The sequence below is a fragment of the Engystomops pustulosus genome, chromosome 1, assembly GCF_040894005.1.
Source record: "Engystomops pustulosus chromosome 1, aEngPut4.maternal, whole genome shotgun sequence".
Taxonomy (NCBI): Eukaryota; Metazoa; Chordata; class Amphibia; order Anura; family Leptodactylidae; genus Engystomops; species Engystomops pustulosus.
Window position 1 is genome coordinate 255,351,592 of NC_092411.1, and position 16,161 is coordinate 255,367,752.

Sequence of the window (16,161 nt, forward strand, 5' to 3'; positions counted from 1 at the left end):
AGCCAGATGCGAGCCAGATGCGGCCATCAAAAGAGCCATATCTGGCTCGCGAGCCATAGGTTCCCGACCCCTGGTCTATATAGTATTCTGTACATAGAGTCAGCGATTATTTCATGTTTGATCATCTCAGGTGCCTCAGCAGACCATGGATTTACAAAGATCACATGCACAACGCTGTCAGACACCATACAGACGTGCATAATATCTCTGATTGGCAGATAAGGGTATCTTGCAATTTACAGGATCCAAGAGGATAGTTATTGCAGATAATGTCCAAAAAAACTATACCCCATGTTCACATCTGAGCTGCTTGTGCATGCAAAGTTTTTTTTAAAGATATTGATAGAAGTGTCTGTAGGATTCAACAGGGTAACCTACAGTATATACCAAAATCTTCTTAGTACACTATTATTATTATTTATGGAGCACCATTAGTTACATGATGCTGTAAAATCAGTAAGGGGTTCACATACATTTGGGTAGAGAGTATGGGGGAAGCACGGGAGAAGTCCTGGATATGGTTGTGAGAAGAGCGGATGGTAATGAGTGAAGCTGAAGGTCCTGTGAGGAATAGAGATTACGCGTCGGGCGGTATTGGCGGATCACTTCAGAGATATATAGCGGGGACAAGGCAATAAAAGACAACATTCACATCATGTTGTGCACTCAGGCCCAATCCATTACTACATAACCACATCATTCAGATGTATTTTGTATCAAATTACTTCATTGAAAAAGATAATAGAATGTAAAACAAAATGTTCTACTTAAAGGAAACCTACCACTTAAAAGTGGTATGTTTATACACACATACATGGCACCAGCTCTTATAACTCGGCGCACCGCACTTGGGCTCGGCGCACTATGCGCGCGCCCGTGCGTGCGCCGGATTCTGAAGTGCAGGAGAGCCGGTGACGTCACCGAGCTCTCCAGCACACGCGCGCCTGTGCAACTTAGCATGGGGAAACATATAATTCTAAGATAGGGGCTTTGTTCCCTTAACAAAAATATGCTCTGGCACCAGCTCACCCTGAGCTGGTGCCATGTATGTGTGTATAAACCTACCACTTTTAAGTGGTAGGTTTCCTTTAACCCCTTAACGCTCTGCGCCGTAGCTCTACGGCACAGAGGTATAAGGGATGTATGAAGAGGGCTCACGGGCTGAGTCCTCTTCATACAAAGGTGGGGGTTTTTGCATAATGCATAAAACCCCCACCGCTAATAACCGCGGTCGGTGCTAGCACCGATCGCGGCTATTAACCCCCCCGTTACCGCCGGCAAAGTCGCCGGCGACATTTAAAAGACGGCGGCGCGCGGGCGCCGCCATCTTTTTTTCGATCGCCACGCCCCCGAACGTCATCGGGGGGTGGCGATCGGTTGCCATGGTAGCCTCGTGTCTTCTTTTGACACGAGGCTATCTGGCAGCTGCAGATTCGTTACAATGAGCCAGTGGCTCATTGTAATGAATGTGCTGCAAAAATGCCATATATTGCAATACAGAAGTATTGCAGTATATGGTAGCAGCGATCTGACCATCTAGGGTTAATGTACCCTAGATGGTCTAAAAGATAGTGAAAGAAAAAAAAAAAGTTTAAAAAATAAAAAAAATTAATAAAATATTAAAAGTTCAAATCACCCCCCTTTCCCTAGAACGGATATAAAACATAATAAACAGTAAAAATCACAAACATATTAGGTATCGCCGCGTCCCAAAATGCCCGATCTATCAAAATATAAAAACGGTTACAGGCGGCGGTGACCTCCGATCCGAGGTGGGAAATGGCGCCCAAATGTCCAAAATGCGACTTTTACACCTTTTTACACAACATAAAAAATGAAATAAAAAATTATCAAAATGTCGCACAGACCTCAAAATGGTAGCAATGAAAACGTCGCCTCATTTCGCAAAAAATGACCCCTCTCACATCTCCGTGCGCCACAGTATGAAAAAGTTATTAGCGTCAGAAGATGGCAAAAAATTTTTTTTCTTTTTTGTACACATTCGTTTAATTTTTGAAAATGTATTAAAACACAATAAAACCTATATAAATTTGGTATCACCGCGATCGCACCGAACCAAAGAATAAAGTAGGTGTGTTATTTGGAGCGAAGAGTGAAAGTCGTAAAAACTGAGCCCACAAGAACGTGACACGTGCGTTTTTTTTTCAATTTTTCCACATTTGGAATTTTTTTTCAGCTTCGCAGTACACGGCATGTTAAAATAAATAACATTACGGGAAAGTAAAATTTGTTACGCACAAAATAATCCCTCACACAGGTCTTTACACGGAAAAATGAAAAGTTTTTGAAGTTGGAGAGCGAGAAATGAGCCCAAAAACCCTCCGTCCTTAAGGGGTTAAAGGGAACCTACCACCACGATTCTACCTATAAAAGGTAGAACGGGTGGTAGGTGGATGTATGGGACATGAGGATAGCACTTTTTAGAGCTAATCCTCACGTCCCCGCTATCTTTTTGAAAACTTTATTGCCCTAATATGTACCATTACCATAGACAAAGGTTCTTTACTGTAAGAGCAGTGAGGCTATGGAACTCTCTGCCGCAGGAGGTTGTTATGGCGGACTCTATGTACATGTTCAAGAGAGGCCTGGATGACTTTCTGGAGAGCAAAAATATCACGGGTTATGGGGATAAAACATTTAATTAATTATAAAAGGTTGGACTTGAGTCTTTTTCCCCCCTTATATACAATGAAACTTCAATTGGTGTTCGCAGAAGAAGTCTGTGCATTATGTTTGGAAATGCAACGCAAACGCCCATGTGAGAGCGGCCGCAAGCAAGCTTTCAGGTCTAAATGCATCCACATTTGGGAGTATCTCCTCCCTATGAGCTTGAATTGCAATTCAAAACGCTAAATTATTGCAAAGTGTGAACCTTGTCTAACAAAGAGAAACCTAATGGAAAGATTTGTAAATCTTGAGTCTTTACTCCTGAATTTGGCCATGTTCACACAATGCGTTTTGGATGAGTTTTCATTGTCATTCATAACACAATTGTGGGGGATGGACGCATGCCCAAACCATATTAAACACACACTTTTTGGTGAAAACAAAATGTATATGTGGTTTCTAAACACAATGAAAAAGCAATGAAAAAGAGTTTTTGCATAGCAATGGATGAAATCCATGCTGCAGGTTTGTTTTACATGTGGCTGGGATTTTTTAAACCAGAAAAATGCCAAAGTGAAGATAAGTTATTTCCTGCTGTACATAAAGATGCTTTGAAGTTTTACATGCTGTACCTGACCAGATACCCAAAACAAAGCAACTTGCTAAAGCTCATACAGCTGTTACAAGGCTCAGCCGTATAGTAATCCACATACTGCCAGTGCACCAATGACACTAGTACCGTGGAGATACTCTGCAGATAATCTGCCAGATGTTCTCCACATGGGGAACTAGTAATGTCATTATTGAATATAACAACTAAAAAGCAAGAAGCCTGCTGAGACATTTAAAAAAAAATGTAAGGTTCTTTATTTAGTTCTCTCGTCTCAAATCATTAAAATGATTCGCCCTTCAGTAGTTTAGTGAATAGCTAAATCATCTGCCACTATGTCTAGGATAAAGATCTGAAACAAAAAAAGTAAACTGGATAAGTGTACCACAATCTTAAAGGAAATATACCAATTTGTTTTTATGCATTATGAACCCATTATACCTTGAGAATGCTGTAGCTACACTGATGCAGAAACATATCTTGTTAAATCCCCGAACTCAATGGTTTTGCTGAAAAAAAAACTACCATATATACTCGAGTATAAGCATAGTTTTTCAGCACAAAAAAAATGTGCTGATAACCCAAACTTGGCTTATACTCGAGTAAAAATATATAGGTTTTATCAGGTTTTTTTGGTAAAATTAGGGGCCTCGGCTTATACTTGGGTCGGCTTATACGCTATATACGGTAATTGTAAAATTATGATAATGAGGCTCTGTCGCTCTTGTGGCTGACCCGACACTTCTTCTCTTTGTACACTGGTCCAACCTTGTCCTGCCCAGCATAAGCCGAGAGTACGTCATCACTGTGTTGTCACTCACAGGCAGAAGTAATCAATCGCTGCACCATCCCCCAGCTGCTGTGTACGAGTCATCCAGCTCAGGTTGATAAGTCCTGTCTGGACAGTTCAGGCAGCTCCTGTGTAATGTTTTTATGTCTTGCAGCCAGTCTACACCCAGCTTTCCCAAGGTACTGAATTTTATAATTGTATTTTGAGCAAAACCACTCAGATCAGGGATCAAACAAGATATGATCCTGCATCAGTGTAGCTACAACATTCTCAAGGTGTGTTTGGTTCACAATACATAAAACCAAATGGTAGATTTCCTTTCAGATGATCCAATATGGTCGTCGCTGGAAAAAAGATAGAGCAAACTCTTACACCGTACATAAGACCCGGCAAACGCCTCCCTATGAAGCCATGCTCACCCGTCCATCTATACAGCATTTTAGTTTGAAAGAAGCTTTAGGGATATATTCTAGATTTCCCCCTAAACAAGGTAATGTGACTCCACTGTAACATCTGAAGCTGCCCAGAGTGGAACCATTTGAGGATTTTTAGTTTTTTTTCTTTATTTTGGACTGACCTTTCAAGGGATAATGCACACAACAGTGAAAATCATCCGATCGGCCCATTAAAAAGTTCCGCAGGTCCTACTGTAGTCAGATCTATTTATCTTGGATCACTTAGACTATAGTATATGAGTATCCGCATAAAACTCAGCTAACATGGTACATTTATAGAACAGGGGTTGTCTAGAGGGACCACCTCTTCGGTTACTTACCAATAAAGACAAACACCCTTGAGTGAATAGGAATCTATATTGTGTGTTATATAATGCACTTGCAATACTGATCTAGACTGAATGAAACGTACACCAGCCTTGTGTAAGAGGAGCCAGCATGTGAATAATGCATTGCATGACAATAGAGACAGGCCACACTACTATACAGTGTACTGTCTGGTCGCTCCGCACATCACATTCACATTTTCTGAACCTGTCAACATAAGTGGTTCCCCAAATAAAATCCAAAGTCCCTGGAACATGCAGTTTAGCTGTTCAAGCTGAGCTTCAACATGGCCCACAACACTTGTGTAACGAGAACAATGAGCCCATTCTACGAAGAAAAAAATGAGATATGATACTTCTGAATTCCATCCTCATGAAGGCTCGGGGGAATGGGCCTTTGCCTTGTTTACAATCTCCAATATATGAATACTACACAGAACAGAACACATGGGCCCACTCTGTCATTTCCTGTTCATTTTCATTAAAAACTTTGAAATAATTTTGAAAACCGTCAATCATATATCACCTCTTGTGCTTCCTACCATGCAGGCTATGCTTATTAACAGACACTAAAATAGAAACAGCACTGTACAAGTTACTGAAGAGTCCTCAGCGTAGAATCTTACAGTCATTTAGTAAAGTCAGCAATAGACTGGATGCAAGCGAATATGTGGTAAAAGAGTTTTCCCCATTTGATCAGTACATCTACTAGAATAGGCAAGAAGTGCCTGATCTGTGTGGGATTTACTAATGTGTCCTCCACGGATCACAAAACCCTCAGTCCCATGTTCTAGAGTTGCTAGAGTTTATTTTCCGGATTGGCTGTGCCGCCCCCAATCCAGCACTACATATGGGTCGGGCAGTCGAATCTGAACGCCAGACATCAAGTCTGCTGATCTCTATTGCTGCGTCATGTACCCCGCCACATATAAGCTTCTTTTTTGACACTCTCACGTTTTGGTTTAATTTTGCGCAACTTGTGAATCCCGACACTTTTTCTGCTTTTCTGGTTTCTCTAACAGTTTTTTGGGCGCCATTTATGGCATAAAATTAGACCACCAAAAGCAAGTTTAGGTCGTTTGCCAATTTAGTAAGCACTTGCAAAAAACTAAAAAAAAAAATTTACAGTCTAATAAACCACACAGTTAGTGTAGCAAAAATAATAAATGCTCCCCCCCCCCCAATTTGGAGTGCCAGAGATAGCTTATGACCGTACTTGGCAAACCTTGGCATTACTCACATAGGGAATAGGGAACACATGACCTAGTTCTTAAAGGGGTTTTCCCACAAACTAAGAGACCCCCACAGATCACGAAAACAGGGGGGGGGGGGGTGTCCATCGTTCCTTCAGACTAATGGAGCAGACAGCCGCGTATGACTGTTATGCTCCATTCATCTCTAAGGAGCTGACGGAAATTGCCGAGCGCCGCGCTCACCGATCTCCATCAAGATTTATAAATATTAGGGACTTTCTGTTCTTAACCCAACTTTCTTACAATCCTGAATGAACACTGGCCTTGGATGCATTTGTAATAAACCATGTTGATGGTGGGGGTTGTACTGGCAACCACTAGTCTTTCCAAGAAACACAAAAAACCTGGGTAGCTCTCTAGGAATCCTGACATATCAGGACTGGCCTAGGGTGCACAATGTTTTATAATCTTCCATTCACATGAAACCTTCCAGGAATCTAAAAACTGCAGCTTTATACTAAAATTATAAAGACCAAGTGACTCCTGTTTCTCCCGCCACATTCCTAAACTGTGGTTAGTAGGGAAACCCAAAAATAATACTGGGACATTCTGACACCACAGTGACCAAATGATGCCTCACGACAAGGCATGGACTCTATTTCCAGCCCTTGAAGGCTGATAACAAATATAGCAAAGCGAGACTGTGCTGTGTCACCTGTGACTCCTCATACAGCGACACATCTAGCCTGTCTCGTACAAATGTCGCGACCACGCATATAGCAAAATACATCAACTGCGGTTCTCTGCAGACTTTATTTGCAGGGGATTCGTTGGACACTTTTACAACCATATAAAGCCCTGAATTTACAGACATTAGGTTCAGTTCACACCTGCCTTGCGGGTTTCCATTACACTTTCCGTTTTGGGCAACTGTTATTAATGGTGGAAAAACAGCCATGGGCGGCTGCGCCATTTTTTAATAAAGGAAGAGGGTACTGAAGCTACCGAACACAGGTGTGAACTTACCCTTAGTCAGGAGTTTATAATATCAGCAAGGCAAAGAGTTGGGGCCAATACCCAATAAATCTACATCAATACACCAGCATTATGAATGGCACATGGTGAGAAAGCCCTTTATACAAATGTTGCCCTAGGCTCCTGAAGTGTCATGTCATGTCGGTTCATGGACCACTTCTATGATGTGCTCAGTTTTTGATATACCTGGAGGATAGGACCAATCTTTCACCACACGATGCTATGATATGGAGGGAGATGGTCAGATTTTTATATAGATCATAGCACTGTATAAATTACCAGCCGATTATTCAACTAGTAACAAAATAATGGGTCAAAGAAGTTCATCAAAACACTTCTCAATTGGAAGACCAAAGTGTGACCCCCTGGAATCCTTGTATCTGGTGATGTGACGCCTGCTCTCCATCTGTCTTACTAGTTATGCACATTCTTCATTATCTTGACAAAGCTCCAAATTACTTTAAAACATGCAATATTGGGGGTGGCACAGTGACTCAGTGGTTAGCATTACAGCCTAGTAGCACTGAGGACCTGGGTTCAAGTTCCCTCCCACACCAAAACATACTGGTAGGTTGATTAGATTGTGAGCCCAATTGGGGACAGGGAGCGATTTGGCAAGCTCTGTGCAGTGTAATATGTGTGCGCTATATAAATAAAGAATTATTATTATTATTATTAGCACTGAAAGACTGGTAGGACAGTGACACGGGTGCAGTGGACTGGTATAGGTGTCTGATATTTGATTTTATAAAAATAATAATAATGATAATAAATAATAATAAATAATAATAATACTTATTAGCATTAAATATTGGCTTGTACATTTGGCTGGTAGGGGAACCCAGTGTTAGAATTGCCAATCTGACGCTTCATTCATATAGCTTCCAAAAACTTTAAACTGATCTTATGATGACAGAATGATATCTAATGATTGTAGATGGTCTATAATAACTTTTGTAATATAAATATATACAAGGTGGCACTGTACTGCGGATTACAATGAAAAGCCTGGCCACTATACTCTACTGCTGGATTACACATTATCCAAGCCTATGAATCCAAGCACTACACTGCATCCAAAAGTGAGAGGAGCGGAAAAAAAAAATCTGCATTCCGCCTGCGTCCTCACAAAAGAAACAATTCAGTCCCGTGAAGGGCCTGAAGCTTGAGCTGCCTCACTGTAGCCATGCAATGGAAAGTTCTGCAGTCTTTTCAGACTCTCCGCCATCCATCAGACAATAATGCTTGTGTTACCCCCCTTCCCAAAAAAAGCTCTTCTTTTCCCATCATCATCCCTCCCCAAATTTTACCATATTGCTGGTGTAGTCGTCACTGGTACATGAATACCTGATAAAGTGGAAGTAGTGTCAGAGGAAAAAAAAATTTGGAGAGGAATAACAGAGTATTTCCAGCAGCCAGGAAGCGTCTGTGCCCCCTCTTTTTCCCTGGTCTCCCATTCTCCACACGGATGAATAGGGCTCTGTGTTCCCGAGCTGTCAGCTAGGAGGCTGTAGCCACAGCAGGTATGCAGTCCCCATAGCACGGTCATTTGCAAGGGAAATAAATGTCATACAATATATAACTGTGCATTTAAATATAAGCATATAGAGCTACGATGGCCTTCAGCTGTCCCTATGCCACATGCATGGGCACCAGGGGCATTTAAAGAGCTATATACCTAAACCACATAGCGGTGTTATAGAATAAGACAGTGCTCAAGATAAGGATGTGCTACATAGTAACATAATGTATACAGTGCACAGGATAAGGATGTGCTATATGGTAACATGATGTATATACAGTGTATGGGATAAGGATGTGCTATATAGTAACATGATGTATATACAGTGCATGGGATAAGGATGTGCTACATAGTAACATAATGTATACAGTACACGGGATAAGGATGTGCTATATAGTAACATGATGTATATACAGTGCACAGGATAAGGATGTGCTACATAGTAACATGATGTATATACAGTGCACAGGATAAGGATGTGCTATATAGTAACATGATGTATATACAGTGTACAGGATAAGGATGTGCTATATAGTAACATGATGTATACAGTACACAGGATAAGGATGTGCTACATAGTAACATGATGTATATACAGTGCACAGGATAAGGATGTGCTATATAGTAACATGATGTATATACAGTGCACAGGATAAGGATGTGCTACATAGTAACATGATGTATATACAGTGCACAGGATAAGGATGTGCTACATATCGTAACATGATGTATATACAGTGCACAGGATAAGGATGTGCTATATAGTAACATGATGTATATACAGTGCACAGGATAAGGATGTGCTATATAGTAACATGATGTATATACAGTGCACAGGATAAGGATGTGCTATATAGTAACATGATGTATATACAGTGCACAGGATAAGGATGTGCTATATAGTAACGTGATGTATATACAGTGCACAGGATAAGGATGTGCTATATAGTAACATGATGTATATACAGTGCACAGGATAAGGATGTGCTATATAGTAACATGATGTATATACAGTGCACAGGATAAGGATGTGCTATATAGTAACGTGATGTATATACAGTGCACAGGATAAGGATGTGCTATATAGTAACATGATGTATATACAGTGCACAGGATAAGGATGTGCTATATAGTAACGTGATGTATACAGTACACAGGATAAGGATGTGCTACATAGTAACATGATGTATATACAGTGCACAGGATAAGGATGTGCTATATAGTAACATGATGTATATACAGTGCACAGGATAAGGATGTGCTACATATCGTAACATGATGTATATACAGTGCACAGGATAAGGATGTGCTATATAGTAACATGATGTATATACAGTGCACAGGATAAGGATGTGCTATATAGTAACATGATGTATATACAGTGCACAGGATAAGGATGTGCTATATAGTAACATGATGTATATACAGTGCACAGGATAAGGATGTGCTATATAGTAACATGATGTATATACAGTGTACAGGATAAGGATGTGCTATATAGTAACATGATGTATACAGTACACAGGATAAGGATGTGCTACATAGTAACATGATGTATATACAGTGCACAGGATAAGGATGTGCTATATAGTAACATGATGTATATACAGTGCACAGGATAAGGATGTGCTACATAGTAACATGATGTATATACAGTGCACAGGATAAGGATGTGCTACATATCGTAACATGATGTATATACAGTGCACAGGATAAGGATGTGCTATATAGTAACATGATGTATATACAGTGCACAGGATAAGGATGTGCTACATATCGTAACATGATGTATATACAGTGCACAGGATAAGGATGTGCTATATAGTAACATGATGTATATACAGTGCACAGGATAAGGATGTGCTATATAGTAACATGATGTATATACAGTGCACAGGATAAGGATGTGCTATATAGTAACATGATGTATATACAGTGCACAGGATAAGGATGTGCTATATAGTAACGTGATGTATATACAGTGCACAGGATAAGGATGTGCTATATAGTAACATGATGTATATACAGTGCACAGGATAAGGATGTGCTATATAGTAACATGATGTATATACAGTGCACAGGATAAGGATGTGCTATATAGTAACGTGATGTATATACAGTGCACAGGATAAGGATGTGCTATATAGTAACATGATGTATATACAGTGCACAGGATAAGGATGTGCTATATAGTAACGTGATGTATATACAGTGCACAGGATAAGGATGTGCTATATAGTAACGTGATGTATATACAGTGCACAGGATAAGGATGTGCTATATAGTAACATGATGTATATACAGTGCACAGGATAAGGATGTGCTATATAGTAACATGATGTATACAGTACACAGGATAAGGATGTGCTATATAGTAACGTGATGTATATACAGTGCACAGGATAAGGATGTGCTATATAGTAACATGATGTATATACAGTGCACAGGATAAGGATGTGCTATATAGTAACATGATGTATACAGTACACAGGATAAGGATGTGCTATATAGTAACGTGATGTATATACAGTGCACAGGATAAGGATGTGCTATATAGTAACATGATGTATATACAGTGCACAGGATAAGGATGTGCTATATAGTAACATGATGTATACAGTACACAGGATAAGGATGTGCTATATAGTAACGTGATGTATATACAGTGCACAGGATAAGGATGTGCTATATAGTAACATGATGTATATACAGTGCACAGGAGAAGGATGTGCTATATAGTACCATGATGTATATACAGTGCACAGGATAAGGATGTGCTATATAGTAACATGATGTATATACAGTGTATGGGATAAGGATGTGCTACATAGTAACATGATGTATATACAGTGCACAGGATAAGGATGTGCTATATAGTAACATGATGTATATACAGTGCACAGGATAAGGATGTGCTATATAGTACCATGATGTATATACAGTGCACAGGATAAGGATGTGCTATATAGTACCATGATGTATATACAGTGCACAGGATAAGGATGTGCTATATAGTACCATGATGTATATACAGTGCACAGGATAAGGATGTGCTATATAGTACCATGATGTATATACAGTGCACAGGATAAGGATGTGCTATATAGTAACATGATGTATATACAGTGCACAGGATAAGGATGTGCTATATAGTAACATGATGTATACAGTGCACAGGATAAGGATGTGCTATATAGTAACATGATGTATACAGTGCACAGGATAAGGATGTGCTATATAGTAACATGATGTATACAGTGCACAGGATAAGGATGTGCTACATAGTACCATGATGTATATACAGTGTACAGGATAAGGATGTGCTATATAGTAACATGATGTATATACAGTGCACAGGATAAGGATGTGACATATAGTAACATGATGTATACAATGTAGTAGTTTTCCTGACACCTGGAATAACAGTCTCTGTCTGACACCACAACAAAAGCCTTTCCCAATGGACGGCTACAAAGCTGTCAGCTCACCTGCATGGACACATACTATACATACTATACAGTGTACAGGAGAGGAAGTAACAATGTATACAACTAACACAAAACACAGAAACAACAACACGATGCAAATCCCTCCTCTGCTGCCAGGATTATTGGAAACACTAGAAGCTTCTGGACTGCAGATCAGGAAAACTTCCATCCATGTCACATGCAGTTGTGATTTACCTCAATCCACTTCTGGGCTTCTCTGCAGGCTGCATCAGGGGGGGATTCCTGCGGCTGGGAGATGTCCTCCAGGTCTAGTGCAGGGCTGGCCATGTCCTTCCTCTCTAGGTGGATGATCTAGCACAGAAAGAAAGGGATCCACACTCTCCTCCAGCTCCCAGTGCAATCCCCCTGCTCTGTGCAATGTGATCTGTACCACACACCAGCTAAAAATAATCAGACTGTTGCAGCTTTTGCCTTCAGCCCATGCAAATCCTGAAGCCACCTCCTCCTGGAGCAGAGGCAGCAATCACATGCCTCATTACATGCTCCACACTGAGGGAGGGTGGGACAACACAAGCCTAGGGGTGCCCTGGGTGCAGGCCTGGCATTGTGCGCTCTGCCACAGGGGAAGGATGATGGCAGACAAAGCACCTGAATGGCCTGCAACAAGTGTCTGGCATCATAAACCTCTCCAGACCTGGGCTCTTCTGTTCTGTGTACACATAAATCCTGCAGCAGCTCAGTCCTGCCATGAATCATCCGCTCTCTGCTGGATTTATGAGTCCTGAATTATATACTTCAACGTTCCCTTAATTTTGGCTACTGGAATAGTCATGTAACGTTAAGGACAAATTGCGTATGTATTTTCCCACTTAACTTGCTTACGTTTTTCACTCCTTATATTGAGGGTGCGTTCACACGTTCAGTTTTTCTGATGCATTTTTTTTAAGCTATAGCAGGAAGCTTAGATGCAGGTGTGGATCAAAATGGGTGAGAACATGAGAAGCCGTTCCTCCTCTCTTTTTTTTCCATCTACTCCTGGTTTGTACCATTAAAAAATAGCATATGAAACACTGAACGTGTGATTCCACCCTCAGGGCGCGTTCACACATTGCGTTTGGTTTGCGATATCGCGTGCGTTTGGTAAAAGCAGTGTTGACAGCAATGTCATTAGGCAAATCTCTTCTTCTCAGTTGCTCTGATGCGTTTGAAAACGGATGTGGTAATGGAACGTGTGAATGCAGCCTGAGGGCGTGTTCACATGTTGCGTTTTGGTCGCGTTTTCACTGTGTTTGAAACGCATTACCAACAGCTGATGAGAGGTAATTTTCCTAATGAAATTACCGTGTAAACGCATGCGTAAACGCGTTGTAAACATCGCGCTTACGGTGAGTTTTGTATACAGAAATGTTAACAGTGATATAATTAGGCAAATCACCTCTCCTCAGCTGCTGTATATGCGTTTCAAACGCAATGAAAACGCAGGTCAAAACGCAACGTGTGAACACGCCCTGAGCCAAAACCAAGAGTGTTTGAACACACAAAACAAGAGCAAGTCTTTCCAGCTATTATAAAAAGGTAGTGGGGGGAGGGAAGTTATCATGAGTGGGCAATCACTAGGGCTGTACTTGCCACCAGGTATTGGGACCGGACCAACATCCCGCCCCCACCCCCCCCTACCGAGATGTTTGCTGGTTTCGGAGCAGGCGCCGGTTACATCCACCCGTCTTTGCCTTCAGACACTACTATGGGGACCAGATCCAGACGAAGTACCGGGCCCACCCCGTACCTGAGGCAGCAAAGTACAGGAGCTCTCAGCCTACCTATGACATAGACCATCAGCCTGCTGTCTGTGTGATGTAGCTGCGGCGCAGATAACAGACCTATGGCCACAAATGACCCGGTGCAGACTGACGTTGTGATTCGTTGTCTGCGATGGAGCTTTGAAGTAGACGCAGGGAAGAGTTTGTTTATTTTTTTCAAAGGACATCGACTCTCCACTTTACTTTGCTTGTTACCTTTAGTAGGGGATGGCACGATTCATCTTTATAAAAAATAGGTAAATCAGCCTGAGGCGAACATCACCGGAGTGACTTTCAGCACAGCTGTCTTCTAAAATATTCACCACCACTGCCACTCAGTATTCTTGTCCTATCCATTCAGAAAGCAGAAAGATGTCACCTGGCTGTCTGCAGTTCTTACGCATGCGCAAGAATACTTTCCTTGTGCAACTGGATGGTTATTGTGGATACTGGAGGCAGCATTGTGACTACTGTAGCATCACACACGGCTATTGGGGGAAGAACTATGACTACGGGGGGAAGCTCTGTGATTACAGTGGACATCACTGTGACCACTTGGGGGCAGCCACTATTGCCACAGTAGGCGCATCACTGTGATCTTTAGGGGACCAACAGAACACTTAAATATGTCATAGGAAAGTGAGTTCTATGAGTTCTGGCGGGAAGAAGCTGACATATGCTCCAGAAGAAAAAGATGAAAGAGACTTCATGTGTGAGATGCCAGATTTACAGTAAGTACTGGTATTACCCATTAGCTCACAATTCTGCAAACAATACACAACATTGAGCTTGGTTTTGGTTCTATTTTCATTTACTTATGTATTTACAGTATAGACGTCTATTACATGAACCACATCCAGGACCCTGCAGCACCTGAGGCTTTGGTTGTGATTGGTTGTGGTTGTGCGGTTGACACTGCTGCAACTCTGTATATACAGAGACCATTGTTGATGAGAGGCTGAGTGCTGGACCAGAGTACCAGATGGAGCTTTCTTGTTTTGACACCCCCCCCCCCCCTTCAGCTCAGACAACCCCTTTAATTATAAATCACTTTGTTTTTGTTAGTTGGTCAGTAGTTTAGGATTAGTCGCACTAGGTTTCGTTGGCTTAAAGGACACCTGTCATCGGATCTGTGTCACTATTTCTGTCCCCTCTACCTGTTGGAGCAGCTCACAAGGATCCCATCCCAGCCTTTATCTAGTTATTTCATACATTAATCATTGTAAAATCATCTTTTATTTATTATGTAAATGAGGCTGGTCACATGGTCAGAGGCAGTGATGTCACCCCTGTTACCCCTCCCCTCTCCTCCCCCTGCTCATGTCTGTGTGTAATGGATGGTAAAGCATGGCTAGTGTATGTGCTCTATCTGCTGACATGCTCTGTCCTCCTAATACACAGAGACACAGACATCAGCTACACAAGTACCTGACATGTTCTGCTATAACAGTGGTGGCGAACCTATGGCACGGGTGCCAAAGGCGGCACTCAGAGCCCTTTTTGTGGCAAGCAACTTAAATGATGCTGCTTTCAGTCATATTTTGATACTGACTTTGTTAATTGGGATTGTAGGAAGAGGGAGAATGAGTAGACAGGGCTGAATTATCTTTGGAGGACCTTTCTCTGGCCCATTGATTCTCTGTGTACAGAGGGAAACTGGAGAGGAGAGGGAAAATTTTCCATCTCTCTACTGTGGTGCTGTCCTCAGGAGGTCAATATGATTGAAAGTTGAAGAACAATAAGTTACTGCTTTAATTTTTGGTTAGCACCTCACGATAAATAAGGGGGGTTTTGGGTTGCAGTTTGGGCACCTGGCCGCTAAAAGGTTAGCCATCACTGTGCTATAACATGGCTGCCTGGAGCTGTTGTATCTCTCCTATACACACACATGCACACAGAGGCTGCAGGGGGCATGGCCACCAGCAAGCACATGGAGGAGCCATTACACCGTTATACAGGCTGTCAGTCATGCACTGGGGCTGTGGCTGTGCCTCCCACTCATGAATAGAGTGGACAGCTTGAATATGCTAATGACTCATTGGACATTTCACAGGTCATTTGCATACAGCTTTAGGACCTCATTGCTTAGGTTTACAGGCATGTAGAGGGACAATGAAGGGATAGAGGCAATGCTCTCTAATGGCAGTTTATGAAAATATATTTAGATTAGGGTTTTTTTTTTGCATGACGGGTTCTCTTTAAGGTGGCTGGCAGGCGAAAGAGTTCTGAAACTGAATCCAAGCGTGTGGAGGTGGGACCAGCACCTGGTGTCTTGTATTGTCTAAATGCAAGACAGTAGGTGCTGATTGACGATCGCATGCGCTTGCATACGTAGTGGGGGGGGGGGGAGTTAT

At 41.7% G+C, this 16,161-nt stretch overlaps 1 protein-coding gene across 3 annotated transcripts in view; it reads right to left on the bottom strand.

The window, feature by feature from the left end:
* LIMCH1 (LIM and calponin homology domains 1) overlaps positions 1–12,653 on the bottom strand; it is a 188,406-nt gene extending 175,753 nt beyond the window's left edge. For 2 of the 3 annotated variants that reach the window (XM_072125035.1, XM_072125025.1), the window contains exon 1: positions 12,243–12,653. In XM_072125035.1, the coding sequence (XP_071981136.1) occupies positions 12,243–12,335 (93 nt within the window). In that variant the 5' untranslated portion in view covers positions 12,336–12,653. The remainder of the gene's footprint in view (positions 1–12,242) is intronic. The other variant, XM_072125045.1, reaches the window with a different exon arrangement.
* Between the last annotated feature and the right edge of the window lie 3,508 nt (positions 12,654–16,161).